Source organism: Amphibalanus amphitrite, unplaced genomic scaffold (assembly GCF_019059575.1).
Source record: "Amphibalanus amphitrite isolate SeventyFive unplaced genomic scaffold, NRLGWU_Aamphi_draft 000060F_arrow, whole genome shotgun sequence".
NCBI classification, from domain to species: Eukaryota; Metazoa; Arthropoda; class Thecostraca; order Balanomorpha; family Balanidae; genus Amphibalanus; species Amphibalanus amphitrite.
In genome coordinates, this window is record NW_024881556.1 from 410,329 (window position 1) to 433,447 (window position 23,119).

At 51.7% G+C, this 23,119-nt stretch overlaps 1 protein-coding gene across 1 annotated transcript in view; it reads left to right on the forward strand.

Annotated features, from left to right (window-relative positions):
* LOC122378485 (cilia- and flagella-associated protein 44-like) overlaps positions 1-23,119 on the forward strand; it is a 229,857-nt gene that overhangs the window by 56,545 nt on the left and 150,193 nt on the right. The window contains exons 19-21 of the mRNA XM_043359594.1: positions 4,423-4,589; positions 5,337-5,442; positions 5,632-5,744. Coding sequence (XP_043215529.1) covers positions 4,423-4,589; positions 5,337-5,442; positions 5,632-5,744 — 386 coding nt within the window. The remainder of the gene's footprint in view (positions 1-4,422; positions 4,590-5,336; positions 5,443-5,631; positions 5,745-23,119) is intronic.

Genomic DNA, 23,119 nt, shown 5'->3' on the forward strand with positions numbered 1-23,119 from the left:
CGAATAACCGTTTCCATGATAGGTAACTGGTACACAATTGGTAGACATTTGGTCCAGATACGGTGCCGATTTGATAAAATTATCAGACATTATTTTCGATTAACCCTCGCCGGACCTATTGGTTTTCTACATACGCGCCGGCCGAGGGGGGGGGGGCGGGTACGACCCCCCCCCTCGCCGTTTCGCCCCTGGTGGAGCTAGCGCGTCGCGGAAAAAACGAGCGTGTGCGCCGTTACGGGACGCAGAGATTGGTACCAGATTTTAAGGTCCTAGGTCAACCGGTGACCTCTGAGGTCAGGTCAAGTGCCCCAGGGTGCGGTTCAGTTTTTGGTGAATAACTTCGCAAAAAACGGCCGCAGAGCCGCGATTTTGGCAGCATCGTGTTCGCCTCGCTCAGGCGCGTCGAATGATATACTTTTTGTTCGGGTCAGGTCAACTTGGGGTGTTGACCTCAGGTCAAGGTCAGGTCAGCACCCCCAGGTCACGAAGTTGGTCGAAAGAGGTCATGTCGCATATCATTCGATTCGGCAGGTCTTCCTGAGTCCATTGGTGGCTTTCTCGACTCGCTAGCTCAATTTGATCGGGAGTTATTGACGAAAAACTAATATGACCTTGATGACGTCATAAATGACGTCACGGAAGGTCAACATTGCAAAAATGACGCATCTAACCTTGCAAGGAGTGCATCAAATCACGATTCTGTGTGCTTGAGATAGTTGGAGATCGTTCCCGGCGCCAGAATAGCAGTTTGAATTTTTCCCCATTGACTTATAATGGTGAGGTCACGAAAATGACCTGACCTCATATGACCTTTAGGAAAAATCCGAGATATACAAGTTGTGAGACTCATAATGGATACTAGATCCTGCAAGTTTCATTTCCCTGTGACATCTCCTCTGGCAGTGAGGGCGTTGCGAAGTTGCGACATCTGAAGACCGTGCAGAGGTTCACTTATGACGTCATAGGTCAGTGACCTGACCTGACCCAAAAATGCGGTTGGTGTCAAAAGATGCGGCTTGGATCAAAGGTCAGGTATGCCAAGTTTCAGCTCTCTATCGCCAGCGTGTTCGGAGCTATCGCGAAAAAACCCTATGGGGGGGGGGCGGCACCCGCCCCCCCCCCCTCGGCCGGCGAGGGTTAACCCGCGCCGTGCTGGGGGGGGGCGTTTTTACGCCCCCCCCTCAGGTTTTTCGCGAATATCTCAAAAACGGCGGCGCGCAGCGCCGCCGTTTTTGGTACACGTGTTCCTACATCATTTCCGCACATGTTGTGAAAATTTCAGACCTAGGCCGTTCAAGGTCAGGTCACCAGGTCACGTCAAGTGACCTTACCTCAGACAAAGTTCAAAGGCTCGCTATAGCTACACCGACTGAACGATCACTTTGAAACTTTCAGCGATTGATATGAGTAACAGTATGTATAAAATGTATATCTCGGATTTTTGATATCTGTGACCTAAGGTCAGGTCAATTTTGCGACCTCTCCATTATAAGTCAATGGGAGAAAATTGAAATGCGCCTCTTTTGGACGAATATCGTTCAAAACGCTCTCAAACATCGGTTCATAGGTAAACATGACACACTGAATAGGAAAAATGCACCTGTGACCCCTCTGTGTGCCCCTGAGGTCATCTCAGGTCATGAACGGTCGCCAGCAGTTTTTTGGCTATAACTTTTGATAGAGACGTGCTAGAGCGGTGAAAACACGTCAGATGTGTTCAGCTCGACGATACGGATCGACTGATATGCAACATGACCCTTTTCGGTCAGGTCATGACCTTGACCTGAGGTCAAATTTTCAAAATGACCTTTCAAGGTCAACAAATAGTTCATTCGACGCGTCTCGACGAGAGGAACACGATGCTGGCAAAAGTAATGTCATGGCGCTTATGAGTCAAAAGTTATTGACGAAAAAACGTTTTTCGTAAAAACGGCTATTTTTGGAGTTTTTGCCCTCTGGAGGCTAAACCGTTGACCTGAGGTCAAATCTGAGAACATTACTCAGAAAGGTCTGTAAAAGGGCTATCGAATGCGCTTTTCCGCGGCGCTGTAGCTCTATCGGTTCCCGAGATAGCCGTTGGCAGTTTCCAAAATGTTGAAATAGTCAACATTTTACCTTTGGTGACCTCTGGTGACCTGACCTTTGACCTGACCCAAAAAATGACCGAAGTGTTTTCGTCCTTATTTTTGACGCTCTTTCGATTGCCGCTTACCGCGTGTCGCTACGTGGCCCAGGAGCCGAGTTAGACGGGGGGGCGTGAAAACGCCCCCCCCCCAGCACTCGGCGGAAAGTTCAGGCCACCAGCACGGCGCGGGTTAAAACACTGAAATAAACAAGTATATGATATGAAGACATGAAAAAGAGATTTGGTGCAAATTTGGTCACTGTTTGATGCATTCGCCAGATCACCTGTCATGAAAACGATTATAAAAAATCGTTATATCGTTATATTTTTTATTTATTATATCTCCCTTCAATCGATGCATGAGCCTATAGCTCTAGAACTGCTACTAAGACTGCTTTTAACATTCCCAAGATTCAATTTTTCTTTATTGAATACTTGTTATATTACATGCTGGAAGTCGATCTCAAGACGTCCTACTGGCGGTTGGGGTTCGTCTGGGGATTAAGTGTAAAATCCCAAGCGGGGAATTTCAACAGTTCCCCTACTTTTCCCCAATCAAACTGTTCCTGAAAATGGGTCGGGGATAACGCACCCTTCCCCGTACGGGGAATCTGATCTTTTACCCGACCGAACCCCAGCAGTGGGGTTTGATTGGGGAATGCTGCTCTTTCCCCGTACGGGGATCGGTGTGATTTCCCCATGTCTTTTGAACATATTACCGATACAGTCGGGGAAGGGATGGGGAACACGGACCGTTCCCCGATCCGATAGGGGAATTGTACGTTCTCCCCAAGCTTTCCCCAACACTGTCCCCGCACTTTCCCCAACCGAATTGCTGGCTGGGTTGGTATGCCCCCTTAGAATTTGTGACGTCAGCGGAGATCTAACGATTTTTAAATCTTTTACTAAAACGTTTGGTAGCACGCGGTGGTATATTCTGCTTTGCGCGCAACAAATGCCGCACTTTCAAATAAAGTCGCTAGGAACAGCGGAGATCCCAAAAAGTAAACAAAAGTAAAAGTCTAATATCTTGAAAACCGGTGAATATTTTTCGATGAAATTTGGTAGATATTCGTTTTCGCTCTTTCTGAACCGAGCGACATCACTTTCGTGCCAATTCATTAACTTTTTTGAAGGTGGGAGGGTCCCTTTAACCCTCGCCGACACAGGTGGGTTGATGCAACGGTTTACGGTTTTTCGCGAATAACTCGCGTAAAAAGCGGCCGATCGCGACGAAACTTTCAGTACCCTCGCATTGATCAATTTTACACCTACCCTGAAAATTTAATGACCCTGACACAAATGACCTTTGGCCTGTGACCTCTTTTCCGAGACCATGTTTGGCCGGAATCGCGATTTGGCGTATGTTGGCTCGTATTAGCCGCGCGTTTGCAAGCTTTTCGTGGTTTCAAACGTTCAAACATGTGATTTGATGCTGCTCCCATATATTAGGGTGGGTGCCAAGGTCACCTGAAGGTCAGGTCAGGTCATTGACCTTTGGTGACCTCGGTTCACTTTTTCTAGTTTTACATGTTTCTAGGCTAGTTTTTGGAGCTGAATTCGAATTTAGCAACCACTTGAACATTTACGAAGTAGTTTTGGTGCGTTCGTAACATGTTACGAAGCTGTCAGAGGCGGTTGACACGTATTACGAATACCCGTCACGTCCCCTACCGGTTGACCTGACTTGACCTGACCCGACCTGGTTTAAATACTTAAAGACATCATCTCTGATCAAAACTAACACGATATTCGTTATCAGCACCCCGAAAAACCCCATAGCAGCCTTACTTTACGACTTTCTAACAGGTCCCGATTTTCCCGATTTTCGGGTCATTGACCTGACCTGGAAGGTCACCCGATGACCTAGGACCTTAACATTGGGTATCATCGGCTTCCTCTCGTGACGGACAACACGCTCGTTTTTTCCGCAAAGCTCTAGCCCGATCAGGGGCCATAGGCGAGGGGGGTCGTACCCCCCCCCCTTGTGCCGTCAAATGACGCAAAATGGCCTGTGCCGGCGAGGGTTAAAATTGGGTATAATCGGCTTCCTCTCGTCACGGGCATGACGCTCCTTTCTTTTCTGCGAAGCTCTAGCTCGATCAGGGGCGAAGCGGCAAGCGGGGGGCCAAATTACTGACCTCCTACACGTTAGAATCTGGAAAACGCCGCACACAGGCGAGGGTCAATTTATGTGCCTACAGGTCGACATCCCACCACTCATCCCTGCACGCCGCGCTGTTGGCCTGCTATCTGACCCGGCTCCCCCCCCCCCCCTCCGCCCGGGCGGTGCGCAGCCGGAGGAGCGGGTGGACGACATCGATGACGCGTCCACCTACAGTCTGGAGGAGCAGCGTCAGCGGTCGGCTCTGGACGCCCGCCAGCAGCTGGCTGACGCGCGCAAGGCGGCCGTGCGCGCCGACCTGGCAGAGCTGCGCCGAGAGTTCAAACAGTGGATCGGCCTGTGAGCGGGGCACCGCACAGTCACACTCGCGTCACAGCCCGACAGTACCCGGGGGGGGGGGGGGGGCACCCGGCGCACACCGCAGAGCCCAACAATACCCTGGGGGATAGGTACACACTGGGATAGGGGATAGGTCACGGCCCGACAGCACCCAGTTCCAGCCGGGACACACACACACACAGTACACACGTCACACTCAATTCCAGTGGGGCGCGAGATCATGGGACCAACATGTGCCGGCCAGTTCTCAATGGTAGAGTTGGTCTGAGGCCGGGTATTATTTATAGTACTTGATTCATAAAAGAAGATCATCAGCTCATCACTTGTTAGCGTAATGCAGTAGTTAAGGGTGTCGAATGTATTTGAATATTTACACCAAAACAGGTACATTTAATAGCACAATAAAATGATGCGGCGAGACATTATGTACGGGTGAACCAGATCAGAAGGGCGGGGCAGCGGGTCTAGGTCGGGGCGGACGCATATCAGGGGCGCCGCCTGGCCGTTGACGCCGTTGTGGCCGTTCTCCTGCTTGGACCGCTTCGCCTCGTCGTCGGCTGACGCATCCGAGGGACGCCGGGCCCGCTGTTAATGTGTAGTTAATGTGTAATGTGTCAGTAGTTAATGTGTCACCTCTTACGATTTTGTTGTGATAAATCACCGTCACGGTCGCGCAGTTGCACCGGCCGCGGTTTCGGTGTTTGTTTTGTTGGTGGCTGACCGTGTCGCTGCCCGTGGCTGTTTCAGGAACCAGGGCCTGCCGAGACAGGTGGCTCTCAGTCACGACGAGCTGCTGCTGGACGAACGGATCCGGGCCGAGCAGAGGCGCAAGGCCGAGGAAAGCCTCCAGACGGTCAGTGCGCCGCGAGCTCCGCCGCACGACCGAGTCCGGCCGCCGGGCACTGCCTGAGCCGCACTGACACACTACCCGGTGCAGTTTCAGTCACTCTGCTCAGTGCCCACTCTTGTGCCCCAAACCAGCCACGTAGGGCTACGCTTTCTCAACAACAAAAAGTACGATGATATGTCTATTACTTTGCAGGCTCTCAAAGAAATGGAATGGGATGCTGAAAAGTGTCGGCTGGGTCGTTCAAAACTCTTCGACAAGTTCAAGGGAGACATGGAGCACGACAGAGTTGCTGTTAGAGGTTTCAGGTGAGGACTGTGAGGTTGTGGCTATTCTCTTCGCACACGTAATCTGTTAAAGGGACTATCCCACCTTTAACATGGGGTTTGAGTTGAGATAGCCAAGTTTGCAGGGGCGGTCGCAGACTTGGAGTTTGGGGGGGGGGCCAACTTGGCAAAGGGGCCCCTGCGCTGACCCGGGGGGCCCGGTGCTAGCTTAAAGGGGCCCACGGGCGTAGTGTACGGGTGCAGAAATCCAGGCCATGGCCGGTGAAGCGGGGGGGGGGGGGGGGGGTAGGGAGCGGCACCCGAGCGGAGGCTCATTGAGAGCTTTGAGGGTGCACCATGTCGAAAAGGTACCGAAAAGTGCATTTTGAAGCATTGATTATGTCAATAATTCACGCAACTGTGAATGGACTACCGCAAAAGTAAAGGCGGCTAACTTTGCAATTTTCTTTGCAAAAAAAAAACTTTGCCATTTTTTAAGATCATCGTGCTAAAACTTTTAACAGTGGCTCATCGGTATCTGTTCACACATGTGTTCCGACTTCCGTTTAATCTTTTTTTCACTTGAGCACAAATGCAAATTTTGAAGACCATTACAGTAGCAAATGCTTCGAAAGACGGATAGTGGGCAAAATATCCTAAATTTGTCGTGCTGCATGGAAAGTAGTGTTGCTGAGGAAAGGGGTTTTGTTCCAGATTATTGTGGATGCAGAATACATTGTCTGCACTCACTGCAGAATTATTGTTGGTGCAACTGCGCCCACTGCACCCATGGTTCCTACACTTATGGGCCCATCGATAGCGCTTCGGCGATACCTATCGCCTAGAGAATGCAATGGGGCCCTTAGAGTACGGTGTCAGACCCCCAGAGGCCGGCGTTGGACCTAAGGGTCAGCGAAGGGCCTTAAAGGCCCCAGGTAGGGCCCCAGAGGCTGATGTGGTCCTTCATAAGCAAGTGCGTGACGCCCAAAGGTAAGGCTTGAGCCCCCAGAGAACATAATAGGGCCATCAGTGGCCGGTGTAGAGACCTCATAGGCCAGTTTGCGGGCCCCTCAGAGGCTAGTGTGGGGCCTCAGGTGTCGCTATGAGGCACTTAAAGACCGGTATGGGTCCTCAGAAGCCGGCATCGATGGCCTTCAGAAGCGAGTACGGGGCACTCAGAGGCACATAAGGGCAGTTTCGGTCCCAGAGACAGAAATGGGACCATCAGAGGCCGGTGTGAGTCGTGGGACCTTTAGAGGCTGGTTTGGGCTCTAAGGGGCCAGTTTAGAGCCCTCAGAGACCAGTACAGGGCCTGCAAAGGGCAGTTTGAGACCATCAGAGACCGAATTGGGCACTCAGAGGCTAATATGGGTCCTTACAACAGGCCAGCATGGAGCCCTCAGATGTTAGGGTGGGGCCCTAAAAGACCGACATGGGCCGGCGTTGGACCCCAGAGGCCAGAAGAGGGCCCTCAAAGGCCAAGATGGGCCCTCAGACTAGGCCGATGCGGGCCCTTAGAGGCCGGCATCAGGTCTTCAGAAGCCCGTGCGGGGCCCTCAGAGGCTAAGGTGGGTCCCTTACAGGCCAGCACGGGCCCTCAGAGGTCAGTGTGGGGCCCTAAAGACCAGCATGGGCCGGCGGTGGACCCCAGAGGCCAACAGAAGGCCCTCAAAGGCCAAGATGGGCCCGCAGAAGCCGATGCTGACCTTAGAGGCCGGCATCGGGTCTTCAGAATCCAGTGCGGGGGGCTCTCGGAAGCTAATATGGGCCCTTACAGGCCAGCATGGGGCCCTCAAAGATCAGAATGGGACCCTAAAAGACTAGCATTGGCCGGCGTTGGACCCCAGAGGCCAGCAGAGGGCCCTCAAAGGCCAAGATGGGCCTTCACAGGCCGATGCGGACCCTTAGAGGCCGGCATCGGGTCTTCAGAATCCAGTGTGGAGCCCATAGAGGCTAATGTGTATCCTTACAGGCCAGCATGGGCCCTCAGAGGTCAGTGTGGGGCCCTAAAAGACCGACATGGGCCGGCGTTGGACCCCAGAGGCCAGCAGAGGGCCCTCAAAGGCCAAGATGGGCCCTCAGACGCCGATGCGGGCCCTGAGCGGCCGGCATTGGGTCATCAGAATCCAGTGCGGGGGGCCCTTAGAGGCTAATGTGGGTCCTTACAGGCCAGCATGGGCCCTAAGAGGTCAGTGTGGGGCCCTAAAAGGCCGGCATGGGCCGGCGTTGGACCCCAGAGACCAGCGGAGGGCCCTCAAAGGCCAAGATGGGCCCCCAGAGGCCGATGCTGGCTCGACATCGGGTCTTCAGAATCCAGTGCGGGGCCCTCAGAGACACTTAAAGGCTAGTCTTGGGACTCGAGAGACAGAAATGAGGCCACCAGAGGCCGGTGTTAGGCTCTCAGACGCCGGTTGGGCCCCTGAGGCCGGTTTAGGGGCCCTCAAAGGCCAGTGGAGGGCCCTCAGAGGTCAATACGGGTCCTCAGCGGTCAATGTGGACGCTTGACCGCCACTGAAGGCCCCTCAGAGGTCAGTGTAGGACCCTCAAAGACTGGTATGGGAGCTGTTAATAGCTGGCGTGGGTTTCTCGAGCCTTGTGACAATCGAATACGGGCCAGGGCCCCATACGGCCATGGGGGCCCATCGGTTGTTTGGGGGGGCCAAATGATATGATGCCCCCCCCCCCCTGATTTGCCTTTGGGGGGGGCCATGGCCCTGATGGCCCCCCCCCCTGCGACCGCCACTGCAAGTTTGCGGCGAGGTTCAGAAACCACTATCTATCTAGGTTGCAACCCCCGCGGCCTCTTGGTGTTGAAGAAATTCGTTCCCTTCATTTGAAAATGGGCCTTGTACAAGGCCCTATCTTCAACATGGAGCGACCGTTAGTGTGACGTCACCTCGTTTAGTCATTCTGATTTAAATGGGTTTGTTCGTTGAAAAATCGCTTAAAACTTGGTCTGAACTTTGTTGTGGTGCCTACAGAGTAAAAAGAATCAGCTTTATGACAGTAATGTGGCCTGGGGAAGGAGGTAATTTTGGACTGTGACGTCACATATTTGAAAGTTTGTGTTTGGAACATGGGAAGCCTAAGATGTTTAATGAAAAATAAATGCCAGAACCGTGTTCCTGGTCATCCAATCTATAAAGTCGGGCACAATTTAACTGGTTTTAACAACATTTTAGAAGGTGGGATAGTCCCTTTAACCCGCGCCCCGTTGGGGTCTGCCGAGCAGCGCTGGGGGTTGGGGGGGGGGGGCATTTTGCCCCCTCCCCTAAGATCTCGAGAACCACGCAACATAGCGACAAGCAGCTAACGGTATTGGATAGCCCCAACGGGGAACTACCTTGTGACCCAATTTCATTTACCTCGTTCTAACCGAGGACGTCACAGGTCAGGTCAAATGTCGAAACGGTGTTTCAAGAAATGTGCTAGTAAAAAGGCATGCTATTGAAAATCATCGATATGGAATTGTCAATCAAACACATATTTTGCTATTTGAGGTCATTGATACCAGGTAGGGTCACACAGGTCAGGGCACTGAGGGTCACAATACGAAAGTCTCGTGTGATGCATGTTTTACGGTCCATTTTACATGACAAATGCGATTATGTGGGTCAAAAAAACCTTTGAGGCCAGTAAACATCTACACTGTACATATGTTACGTGTTCGTCATTAGCGCCCGGTCCCCACAGGTCGCCTGGCCGTTTTACTCCGCCCCGGGGGTTCCTTCCACGGCGCGGGTGCTGCCGGAGCCGGGTCGGGAAGGAGCTGCGCCGCCCATGACCCAGTGCCGTAGCGGCTGACACCTGGCTGCACAGGTCGACATGAAGGTAGAGAAAGATGTAACCGTTTCTGGCGGTCTGGTCCTGGTGGTTGTCTCCGAGCACGTCCGACTCTTGCACGCAGCTGACACTGCGATCATCATAATGAAACCAGTGGTCGCGGCCTACGCTATACACGTCAGCGACGTAGTGGCCCGAATGCGTGGCGCCACCGCGGTGGCTGACCACGCCCACAAGTCGGTAGTTGTTGTCGCCGGCCAGGTCCAACGAGCGCCGCGACTGGTCGTCCTCCGCACGGAACTCGGACAGGTGCCCCTGTTCGGCGGCCAGGTCTTCCGATTCGCCCTCCTCCTGCACCTTCGCGATAGCTCCCTGCAGCTCTCTGTCCTCCTCCTCCTCCGTGCTGGACCGCGCCGGCCACGAGTCCGGCTCGGCGTCCCGTGCCACCAGCTCGCCGGCGGCCGACGGTAGCAGGGCGGCCAGCAGTGGCTGGAGCGCTTTGGCCGCTGCCCGCGGCGTGGGCTCCCGCACTGGTGGAGGCGTCCGGGTGGGGATGGCCGCCGCCGCCGGGAAGGCGGCGGCAGGGGCCGGGGCGGGGGTGGGCGAGAGCGGCGCTGGCGCAGGAGGCGGCAACAAGGGAACCGGCGGTCGCTCCAGCCCGGCCTGTTCCTGAATGTCTGACAGGTTGCATAGCAGTGACTTTTCGTATCTCCACTCTGGCGGCCGTTTGACGTCGCCTGACACGTACTCGTTGAGCGACAGGAACTTTGGGATGCTTACGTTGGCCTGGATCTTCTGGGACTCATCACCCAGGAAGAAGAATCGGTTCAGCTGCAGGATCAGCGTCCTGGGCAGCTGGCTGACTTTGGTGGTGATAAGACACTCGCCATGGCGGCAGTGCTGGCAGAGCAACTCCCGCCGCTCTGGCTGCATGCTCAATCGAAGCGCGTCCTGCAGCGTTGGCACCTCGCTGCCCTGGCGACGCGGCACGTTCACAAACCAGGTGATGCTTTCTTGCCGCCTCGGCACCGTTTTGTGACATCTGATGCACATGAAGTTCTCCATGGTTTGGAATTGGAAATTGTCTCGGACGGGATTTGCGGACGGCTGGCGGGCGTCGGTCTCGTCCTTTATCGTGTCCAGAAGGCGCAGCAGGAACTCGTTGGCGTCCTGCATCTCGGTACCGCGGAAGGCTGGGTCGATGTCGCCGAACACGTCACGCAGGTTGCTGAGGTGGCTGGAGACGCAACGGCTGGGGGCCTTCTCGCGTAGTGATGTCATTTTCCAAAACATGTCTGACCGATACCGACCGAAACCAAAATTTGGGAAAAATTTCCGACCGAATTCCGACCGATAAATCCCAAGCCAAAAATTTGACCGAAATTTGACCGAAATTCCATTTGCTATTACTCTACCCCAAAATTGAAATATTTGGTAAATTCTGATGGAAAATAATGGGAAATGGCATTTCAGTCCAAGTTCAGTCAATTCTTAGCCACTGCAAAATACATTTTGTGGTAGAAGTTACATTGCTGAGGGTAGCAACACATGGACCTCAGCATTTCACAGATTTGGTTAATTAGAATTGTCAAGAATCTACTGTGGTCTATGTAAGGAAGAATGCTCATTCATGTTGCAAAAGCACGATCAATTAGTAAGTCAAATGGTTGGTAATAGGTACCTATGTTCATGACAACATTCCCTAGGAGAAAAGGCGGAATCAACACACCACAAAACACATCAAAACTGCTTGGAAACTTGCCTTGAGTCTTGAGATGTGGTCTGAGATACTCTACAAAGAATTTGACACTGAAAATCCAGCTGAAAAGGCAGGTATTAGGTAGCTCTGAGCTTGAATTTTGTCCCAAAAATGAAATGAAAATTCATTTAACAGGCACTTTGTCTTATATCTTGTTTTTCTTATCTTTACAAGAAAACAAAATATGCAGACAAAATTAATGCAAAGTGGCGCCAAAGTGGCGCAAAAGCAATAGAAGAATCAAGGATTGACTTTTAAGATCCTCTCTTCCCTAACGAAAGGATGTATGATGATGACGTAATATTTATTTATATGCCCTTTTGGTCGAATTATTGGAGGGAAATTAATTTTCTTGTAGTGAATTACACTCACAATGTTGATTTTATTAGAATTAAATATTGTTTTGGATCATTTACATCAAAAAAATAATTCACGAGCCAGCATGTAACAATCCAAAACTTTTTTTTGCAGCAACTTAATCAGCTGGTTTAAAGTCTCTGTTATGGCGCATCTGTTTCGAAATCCTTCCTTGTGTTTGGAACGTGGAAGATTCCAGAAATTGGACATGGGCCGAATCTGTAGTTTTTGTCAAGATTACTATGTTTTTATGTTGTGGTCATCTAGATTTCAAACATTTGGTTGGTACCTGCAATATGGAAGTATCTGCACCTGCAAATACCTGCAATATGGGAGAATGTGGAATAGTAGAACAGCTGTGAAATGTAAATGTGATCACTGCTAAGTGCTAAGTGCTAACTTCCAGTCTTCAGAAACACATTTCAGTAATTCAAGTTATTTTTGTCCTTGCATTTTTGATGACTGTATAATGATTTTTGCAGGCAATACTTGATTACAGGTGATAACAGTTAGACTGGAATAGAGTTTCAAAATTGTGTGTACTTGTGGGGCCAACTGAGTCAAAATCAGCCTGCTTGTAGGTAGTTGTGGTTGGACAATGGGTGGCTGCTGCCTGCTGGGTGGGATGGCTAATGAAGTTGCCAAAATGTGGCATCTGACATTTGGGGGAAATTTTGCAACTCTATCATTAACATCCCAATAAATTTCATTTTAACTAGGAAAAAATGGAATAGGGGAGAGCGGGGCCAGTTGAAACACGGGGTCAGATGAAACATGGCTTTATTTTCAACAGTATGCAACATATGGCGTTGCCGACACCACTGCGCATCCGCGCTCGACCACTTCCTTTGTCAACGGCGTTTGGGCAGCAAACGGACAGTAATTTTGATTTGACACTTGTTTTTGTGTTTTTGAGGGGCGTTTGGGAGAAATCGTTCTTATGAATATTTTGTGATATCTCATATACATTTGTTTGCTGAAAGAAGAACTCCTGGCTCCGGAATAACACCTTATTTGGCCCTTCATTCAGCATGATGCCGTCCCTCCAGCTCGTTTGACATGTGCTTTACGGCGCGTGCGAGATGGCGGGAGCGGATGGGGTCAATTGAAACGCTTCTCTGAGGGTCAGTTGAAACAGGGCCACAGGCCGTTTCAATGGACCCCGGTGACCTTTGCAATGGTTATTGTTCAGGGGCTGTAAACATTAAAGGAAATAGTCCACCTTTGAAATGAGCTTTTAAACTGAAATAGTAGTTTAATATAGCTCAATTTTTGACCCCTTTTTCTCCAGCCTTTTGCTTGAAAGCACACTATAGCCTGAGATATTTCTCATTTTTCTCATCCGCCCATTTTACCATAGTCTATGTACTTTATGTCACCTATTATGAGGAACTTTGCACTTTAAGCTTTCCAACGACCTATTGAATGTAGCATTTGGAAAAGTAAACCGGACAAAATATCTCCTTAAGAAAGTGGCCTTAAAGAGGAAAACATCCCATTGTTAAGGATAGGTGCAATTGACCCCATGGGCTGGTTCAATTGACCCTCGCATCGGGGTCATTTGAAACGGGCGTAGAGCTGTTTTATAAGCATGCGTTTGGCAGCAAAATATGTTTCAAACATAATTTTATATATCGTAAAATAAAGCCAAAAGAGCATATTTGTTCATGGCATTGTGCATTTTTCGATATGACAACTAGATCTCGCTGTGCATGTCAATATATAAAAAGTGGTTCAACTGGCCCCGCTCTCCCCTACTTTCTCTTTTTGAAAATGATTTCACTGGCAGGATGACCGAAAGTGTCCGATTTTTGGGGGGCCTGACCGACCGATTACCAAATCGGTCAGCATATATTTTCGGTAACCGAAATTTTCGGTAACCGATTGACACCACTATTAAATCTCGCGGAGCACCATCAGCTTGGCGACGGCGTGCAGCGTGTGACATTGGTCACTGTCCAGGCCCGAGTGCACCGCTATCATATCGTTCAAGAACGGACACAGTCCTAGCAGTGCCTACAGGGTGGCGTTCTGGTAACACGAGTTACCGTAATTGGGAAGTCCGATGTAGAGCGGATCGTTGCCGTGTTTGTCGGGGTCTGCGGCTGTGGTCAGCTGTAGCTCGCGAGCCGTGTGCGCCTAGCCGCCGTACAGCTGCAGCGCCCTGCTCTCCTCCTCAAACTTCTTCGGCGACGGCGGCGACCACCTCTGCTGGCTTGCCACTAACCGGGAACCACCCGAGCAGCCAGACCGCATCGAGCCGGCCGTCGTCGCCAGCTGTTGCTCAGCATTCTCCCTGTCGGGGCGTTCGGCGCTGAGGGACGGGTCAGTGGCACTCTCCAAGAGAACTGAAGCGGCGTTGCATCTCAATGGCGATGGAAAGTCGCTGCCAAAGCCACTCCATCTCTCGCTGGTCGCCGCTGACCGCCGCCATTTTAGCACCAAGTTCTTGGAGGAAGGCTTTGGTTGTAGGACCACAGGCGCCGTCTGTTTCAAATGCAACTGGCTCGAACCTGAAACGCTGGGTGAGCTGGGCGTACTTTCCGGCGCTTCTCGTCTTCTGCTTTCTTGGCCGTCGCCCTAGACTTCAGCGCGGCACCTCCCAGTCTGGAGTCTGCGAATGTATTGACACATGTCGTATCCCAAACTAGGCAACGGCCATGCGAGAACGAGTAGATGGTCATGCCGTCTGGCCTCTTTCCGTCGCCCCGGTCGACACCATACGGCTTGAGCTGAGCTGGTATGCCAGCGGTCAACAGAGCACGTCTGACTATGTCGTTCAGTGCCGTGTGGTGCGGTAATCTTCCAGCACTGAATTGACAGGTGAAAACGTGGTGTCCCTTGACGTCGGCAGGCGAGCCGCACCTGCAGGCGTGGACGCCGCTGCAAACGTCGGCGCCGACACGTAGAGCGACTGCGATTCTCACTGTCTCATTGTCCAGGTGGGTTCCCAGACTAAAAGACGGGAGAGCTCTGAGCCATGCTCCGCTTTCAGGCGTCGCTGCGCCTAGGATACGAGCCCGGTCGAATTGTTTGGCTTCGAGCAAAAGGCGGTCCCTTTGGTGTTCGGCGAGCGGGGTGTCCCAGGATTTCTGTCGGCCGCGTGTGTCGTCCGCAGGAGCCATCTTGCCGCCAGCTTTTACGAGCCACTCCTCTTCTGCCTGCTTTAGCTCGTTTATTATCCGCGAAGCTTGCCGGCAGGATGGTACGTAGCAGCTGCTGGCAGCGGTGGAACGAAGCGATGAAGCTCGGGAGCGCGACTTCCTCCGTTCTCCTCAGTCCTAGCCCTCCGAGTCCGGTAGGTAGGACGGCCTGTTCCCAGTTCATGTCGCTGAATCTGACATTTACTAGCTCTTCCATCGCCGCTCTGATGACCTCATCTAGCTGTTTCAGCAGCGCAGGATGCTGGAAAAATGGCGCAGCCCGCAACAAGTACTGAAGCTTGGGGAGCCATAGACTATTGCGGAGCAGGTAGAGCGCAGAATGAGCATCTAGTCTCTTCAGCCGCCCGACCATCCGCACGAGGTCCTCCCTTTTGTCCTGTGCTGAGACCTCCGCAGGGGCTGCCGTCAGTGGCGCTCCGAGGACGGTCTCTTGATCTTCTGACAGGACAGATGCACCTGGAATGATGTGAAGTTGGCTGATGGTTTCTCCCTTGTTTTCGACGGCTGGCACGATGATCTGGCACTTGGAAGGGTTTACTTGCAGTCCGACTCTGGCCATCGCTGGAATGAGTTTCTTCAGGTCAGAATATACATCGGCGCGGTTTCCTCCCAAGGTGCCATCATCTAAAAACCAGGTGTTCATATAGCATGTAGCGGAGCTAACGGTGCTATGAGTTGCCAGGGCGAAGACTGCAGGACCGGATGGATCGCCTTGCTGCACGCCGGCGGCCGACATTATCTTCACAGTGCCATGGAAAAGAGGCGTCGGTGACGAGTAGGCTTGCCACAGGAGCGGGTACAAAGAGGGTGCGCTGTCCCGCACCACGGCCAGGAAGTGGTCGCGGCGAATGCTATTGAAAGCATTTTGCATGTTCGTAGCTGAATAAAAATTTCATCACTCATCAGCATTTCAATTTCATTGTGCGATACAAACCAACCTCTGATGAACAGACACTATAAAGGAACATAATGACAGAAAACCTGGTGATATTATAAGCGATCTGATAAATAAAGCTAGTCGTCTGAATCCTCAATAGTCCGATCTAAATTCGCAAATTTTCCCATTATCACTACCTATAGTAAGGCAAAATACGAGGGTGTGGCAGGTACGAGGTGCTATCAAAAAGTTCCGGGACTCAGCTGTTTCCGTGCGGACGGGGTGACGGGTGGCTACCTGCACATAGGGATATGGACTAGCATTCATTGGGACGTGTCGGTGCAACTTTCGAGGCGCTACAATTATTCAGTCCTGTGCAACGCATGTTTGAGTGACACCCTCCGGACGCCGTCCTGCGATGGAGACGATGGACCGGAAAATCGAGCAGAGATCGAACACCAAATTTTGTGTGAAGCTTGGAAAAACCACGGCTGACAACTTTCGTCACCTGTGATTAGCCTTGACATCATGTGGATCTTCCTGAACACGTTGAAGCAGATCTTCGCAAACCTCAACACGTTCCTGCCTCTGATCCGCAGTCAAAAGCCTTCGGACGAATTTGGCGTCGATGCGTCGATGTTCGGATTAGAGGTCAAGATGATCTGGGCGGATCCAAATGAGATTCTGGCGATGTCAGCCACCTCTTCGAAAGTTATCGCGGACGATTCTGACGCACAATTCGTCCGATTTCTTAAACATTTTCAGACGTTACAGATGTTGAGGGTCGTCCTTGTCTGTCATCGTCCTCCAGTGAAGTTCTTTCATTTCTAAACCTTGCATGCCACTCATAACACCTTGTTTTGCTTAGGGCATCATCACGGTACATCTGTCTTCACAAAATAAGTGTCTCAGCTGCTGTTTTTTCCAATTTTCACACAAAATTCGATGTTCGATCTCTGCTCGATTTTCCGGTCCATCGTCTCCATCGCAGGACGGCGTCCGGAGGGTGTCACTCAAACACGCGTTGCACAGGACTGAATAATCGTAGCGCTTCGAAAGTTGCACCGACACGTCCCAATGAATGCTAGTCCATATCCCTATGTGCAGGTAGCCACCCGTCACCCCGTCCGCACGGAAACAGCTGAGTCCCGGAACTTTTTGATAGCACCTCGTATTTTTCCCATTATCACTACCTATTATAAGGCAAAATACGAGGGTGTGGCAGGTATTTATAGCATAACATTACCCTAATACGGCCTTGAACAATACCTTGCATTATAAATGTCTCACGCAAGTCGTTTATGTATTCGCAAATGGCTACCAAATCGCTACCATATTATGTGACGTTATCTGGGCTACAAAAATCCTTTAGTGAACTAACCTTATAAGCAGGGCTGCGGAGTCGATGGATTTTCGGCGACTCCGACTCCGACTCCGACTCCGGCTTTCAGAAACCAGCTACGACTCCGACTCCGACTCCGGGCAGAATTGTCGACTCCGACCGACTCCAACTCCCGACTCCGACTCCGCAGACCTAGCAGGGCTGCGGAGTCGACAGATTTTCGGTGACTCCGACTCCGACTCCGGCTCGGGTTTCTAAAATCGACTCCGACTCCGACTCCGACTCCGGTCACAACTGTCGACTCCGACCGACTCCGACTCCGACTCCGACTCCGACTCCGCAGCCCTGCTTATAAGTAAAGTAATCTTGGGTTGCCCCACCCCGGGCTTTGCTAAAAACGTCTTCAAACCCCACCAGACAGCCGATGGAAAGGTGAATTCAAATCCGATATCTCATCTCTGTCTGCCCGCCTAAATATACTACACATGGTACGGCGCCCGGCCCCGTCGGAGCTCTGAGCCGATCGTGACATTTTCGGCTTTCCCCGTCCTAACCTCTATTAGAAACCTCTCTCCCCACCTGATTGCTTACGTCAATTCAAATTCAATACCTCATCTCTGTCTGCCCGCCAAAACCCATTCATTGCACACCGTTCAGCGCCCGCCCCCCCCCCCCCCCCAGAAGTATCCTAGCGCGCTGAGCAGTTGCCTCCAGCCGCGTCATCGCGAGGCCCCGCGAGACCCATAACTGAATACATTGCGTGAATAGCCGTGTCGCCCCCCTGACAGAAAGGCTTCCAGCTCGATTCTGCTGTATCGTCTCTCCAGCCAACAGCGACCCTGCATGGTGCCCCGATGGGAGATAAAACCAAATTGCAAGTCATGCGGTTTAAATGAGGCGTTAAGTTCATCCAGCACTAACAGCTCGAGCAGGTTATATGCGCAGGCCGTGATTGAAATTGGTCGATAATTGTCCAAGCAGCTAGGGTCCGACTGAGCTTTCTTCAGTACCGGTAAAAGGTACAACAACGCTGTCAGCGAAGGTAGCTGGTACGCTACATGTGGCCAGGCAGACGGAGCGAAGATGCGCCAGAGCCGACAGGAGACGAGGCGACTGACCATAGAAGAGGTGCTCCGTCGTGATGCCGTCTATACCAGGTGCCTTACTAGTTACCACGCTGTAACCGGGAGATGAGGCCTGCCACTTGTTCAGTTGAAACCGTCCTTTTGGATATATCGTCACGGATTCTCCTTAGGTGAGACTCTACACATTCAGCAATTTGGAGCTGGTCCGGACGGAGTCATGGTTGCCTGTGATTACCTGATTGGTGCACAGTCTGGAAGCGGGTGCGGTATCATTACGCCGTATCTGTTGCACACGTCGCCAGAAAGCTGTTAGAATTTTGTCACGGCGGAGCAGTCGGAGTGGGCCTCGCTCTCGATCCCCGCCACTGCTGCACGTCTGCGGGCGTGACGGTGTCACGGTGCGCAGATCTCGCAGTCCGATAGCAATATGCCACTGCTGAGAGGGTAGGACCAGGGGGAGTCGAAGTCTAGTTCCTACCAACCTGGTACTCCCATGCCTACGTCACCACGAGGACGCCCGAGGGCATTGAAGATGGGGAAAGTTGCCATAGTTTAGAGCCGCCTGAAGGGCAACCTTGAGATAGATGATAATGTAAATGTGTGCTTATATGATCAACATGTTATTTATCCAAATCCAGGGCCAATTAATCGATAACTTGTCACGTTTTCAAACCTTCGTGGTTCTTGCAGCCATTAAGGGTGTTTCATAGTGCGATTCAGCCGCATTATCGACTTAAATGCCATAAACCGCCACAGAACATACGATTTGCAGCTCCCTGGCGTGATAGCTGCCAGTAGGGCTCCGGAGTCGAAGTCCTGAAGTCGGTTGGAGTTGACAGTTCTGACCTGATTCGTCGAGTCGTAGTCAGAGTCGATTTTAAAAGCTGGAGTCTGAGTCAGTCACCGAATATCTATCCCCTCCGCAGACCTTTCAGGGTTCCGTAGTCGGGGTTGTAGTCGGTCGGAGTCGACAGTTCTGACCAGAGTCAGAGTCAGAGTCGATTTTGAAAGCCAGAGCCGGAGTCGGAGTCACCAAAAATCCATTGCCTCCGCAGACCTGCTAGGGCTGTGGAGTCGGAGTCGGTCAGAGCCGACATTTGAAATCAGTCAGTTGATTTTTGAAAGTCTGAGTCGGAGTCGGAGTCATCAAGAAACCCATCGACGATCCGCATTACAATGCAGTAATGCCGATCGATGCCCTGAATTGCCTATGAATTGAATGAATAGATGACAGTTAATTAGGTCGGTACCTTCTATTATTCATTTCCTGCCACTTCAAGGACTTACTTTCAGTAGAAAAAGACGCATTGTTTGTTTGTTTATTTTATTTTTTTCCCCTCAACGTTTATTAACATAGCCGCTTGACAAACAGACCGCTCTAACAGCCCGCTCACATCCACCTTCTACACAGTCCCACAAGGGCCATCAGCCACCGCCCGAGCCGCCCGGCGAACGGTATCGCGGGCGGCTCCCCCTATCCACCGGCCGGGCGTGCGAGCCGTCGACTTGTAGGGCCGGCGCCCCGCACGCCCGGCCGGCCGACCGGCCCCTGTCGAAGAGACCCGGGTCCCGGGTTGGCCCGGATGGGTCATAGGAGCGGTGGCTGATTCGTGTTCACTAGTCCCTCTTACAAAGTTCTCATCATAGCCCATTTCCCATTTCAAACAACGATCTTAGCGACACGTATGGGACAGACGGTAACTTAGCGGACGCGCCGAGTGCCTGGCATTACGCCAAGTTTCACAGTTTGCTCCTAGGACACGGCTAATTGGGCCTGCCCCTGTCAGTGGCGCCCCGGTATCTGAATGGGCGCGGGACCATAACATTGCCTTCGGTTCACTACCGTGGCCGGTGCTGTTCCCTCATGCTGTTCCCTCCCCCGCCGCCCCCCCTTCCCTCCCCTCCCCTGGTAACTGTTAGTGTCTAACTAAGGCGGACGTTCGCTGTTCTTGAGAAGCTCGATCAGCCTCGACCATTTGTGATTAAACTTTGAAATATGACCTGCCGTATTCGCGATACACCTTTCTACTGCAATATAGTCAAGCGCGCATGAGGTAAAGCCTTTAAAATGAGGAATAAAGTTAAGTTGTTTACAACTCCAAATATACCATTTTGCAAGAAGAATAAGAACGTAAAATACCTGCTTTGAAAGGTGGCTATCTGGGATTGGTTCACTCAAAAGTATCGTTGGCCTTCCCACAGTTACTCTTAGAGCACTGCGGAAATCACTCCAGAATTTAACGACTACGGGACACTGAAGGAAAATATGCTGGATGGACTCCCTTATGCCCGGACACCTGTCGCAGTCGTCTGTCTCCCGTATCCCGTAAATCGCTAGACGAGCATTGGTAGGGATGATTCTGTGCCATATTCTAAATTGGAGCCACCTGAGCTTGAAGTCCGATGTATTTGAATACACTTCGTGGCCGGCGCCTGAATATGGCGGCCGCCACTGTGCTTTGCTCCGTACTAAATATCGTTTTTCTCCGGCACCAGACGATATTCCCCAGAGATTTTGGGTGGATATGTGTTTGTAAGTACGGCCAATCGGTTCCCGGATCCAATTTCATCGTATATTGTGTCACTCATCTGTTTGGACTTTGTGTTTTCTGGCCACGGACTTGGCTAAGGACGCCCCACGCCCGACCAGCCGGCATTCTACCGGTTCGGGGAGAGGTAGAAACCGCAACCAGCCAATCAGCGACCGGTAGCGACATTCTACTGTGACGTCATCGGACTGACACAGCCTCAGAATGACGGGGCCGACTCACCGGATAATGGGATCCGGCGGCAGCGCAGGGGCGGGCCCAGCCACCGAAGAGGCAGGCGCGCGGGCCGCCGAATTCAGCAACGCCGCGCCGGTCCAACACAACACGAGTGGGTCGGTCCGTCGCCCGATTATGACCGCCAGCTTATCACCATCACACCGGACTGGTCGCCGTCACCGACCTGTCGCGCCGCCCCTGACCGCGCCCCTGACTCGATCGGTCAGCCCATACCGGTTCGCGTATCTAACCGTGCCGCTGAGCCAGCAGCGTACGGCGGCGGGCCGAGCCGCGGCTGGGGGGGACAGCCAGATGCGCCACCTCGCGGCGAGACGGACAGGTGCCTACTTAGACCGGCCAGAATCGACGAAAGACAAACCCGCCAGGCGTACTCGCCTGATGCGGCAAGGCCATCTGCTGCACGGACGGCTGACACCGGCGCCCACATCAACGTCGAGCTGCTCAACATACAGTCACTGCTGCCAAAGCTGCCGGACGTGCGAGCAGATGTCGAACAGCGACATCCTGATGTTATGTGCTTCACGGAGACGAATCTCAAGTCGTCAACTCCAGATCGTCTCGCTACAATCGAGGGATACCGCCTGTTTCGACGAGATCGTGTGATCGGCAGAAAGAAATGTGGCGGTGGTGTGGCTGTGTATATCCGAGAGGACTTGCATGTAGAAAAAGTTGTCGCTCCATCTTCGCTAAACTTACAGTCGCATGTTGAATCTGTCTGGCTCAAGGTGAAATTCGATGCTAAAAAGGCTGTGCTGCTGTGCTGCATGTATCGCCCTCCTACATCCAACCATGCTCAAGTGCAAATAGACTTTAACGACATAGAAGAGCAGTTACAGCACGTAATGACCACCTATCCATCTCAACGAATCATTGTCGCCGGGGACTTGAACGCTGACGAGCGGACCAATCCAGCAGCGCACACTCGCCTGTCTGAGCTGGAAAGCTATGGTCTACACTGCGCTGTACGTGAACCGACATTCTATCGTGGTGACTGTCGCTCTATTCTCGATGTCTTTTTATTGTCCGATGCTATCTATAATGAACATGTGAACCCGTCATGTACCGTTGAAAGCTGTGACTACTCCAGTCATCATCGCCGCGTGCGTCTCCAGACCAAGATACCAAGATGTAAAGCTGAATTACAGTATAGAACGGCGCGCAACTGGCGTGTGTTCAATGAGGAAGCTTTTCTTACTGATATCGCCAACGTAGACTGGTCTTCAGTAGTTAACCGCAGTCACTCGTGCGAAGCACAGTGGAACGCGTTCTCTTCCACTCTAAATCCAATCATTGACAGGCACGCTCCTATCAGGCGGTTTCGAGTTCGAAATCCAAAGTCGCCCCAGCTAACTGATGAAACCCTGGACCTCATGAGTCAACGTCGATCAGCCAAATTAACTAATGATCCATCGTATCACACTTTAAATCAGATGGTAAAACGAGCGATCCGCAAGGACCGTCGCGAAACTCTCACTAACCGTATCAAAAACTCAACACCTTCCGCATTGTATCGCCATTTAAAACCTATCATTGGTTCCAAGCGCGGCAAACCAACCAACCCTCAAAATCTCACACCAGAGGAGCTCAATCAGTATTTCACGGCCATCGGGACGGCCACGCGAGACGAGGCGGCGGCTGAGTTCCGGCAGTCCGGCCGGGAGCCGCTGAATGTGCGACTGCCGCGCGTCCACACCGGCGCACTGACTATTACTCCAGTGACACTGGATCAGCTGAAGCGAGTCCTCTTCTCTCTCCCCAATAAGACCTCTCAAATTGAAGGTGACATTCCAGTCAAAATTTTAAAAATAGGGTTCCCTCTTATTGGCCGATATTTGCTTCGAATTATTAACGCTAGTTTTGTTTCCGAGTGTGTCCCCCGATGCTGGAAACAGGCAATAGTTATACCACTCTATAAGAAGGACGATCCTTCTGTAGCATCTAACTTTCGTCCCATTACTTTAGTTCCGGTCATTAGCAAAATTGTTGAGAGACTCGTTCACGAACAGCTCACGACGTACCTGAGAGATTATCACATTTTTAGCGAAGACCAGCACGGATTTTTAGCAAAGCACTCAACATCAACAGCCCTCTTAACTGTTACTGACGAAATTTTAAACAGCATGGATCGTTCGGAAGTCTCACTTTTAACTCTAATCGATTTGAGTCGCTGTTTTGACGTGATTAGTCACGACATGCTACTGACTAAACTGGAACTACTCCGTATATCAACTGGCTGGTTTCGTAACTATTTAAGCGAACATGAG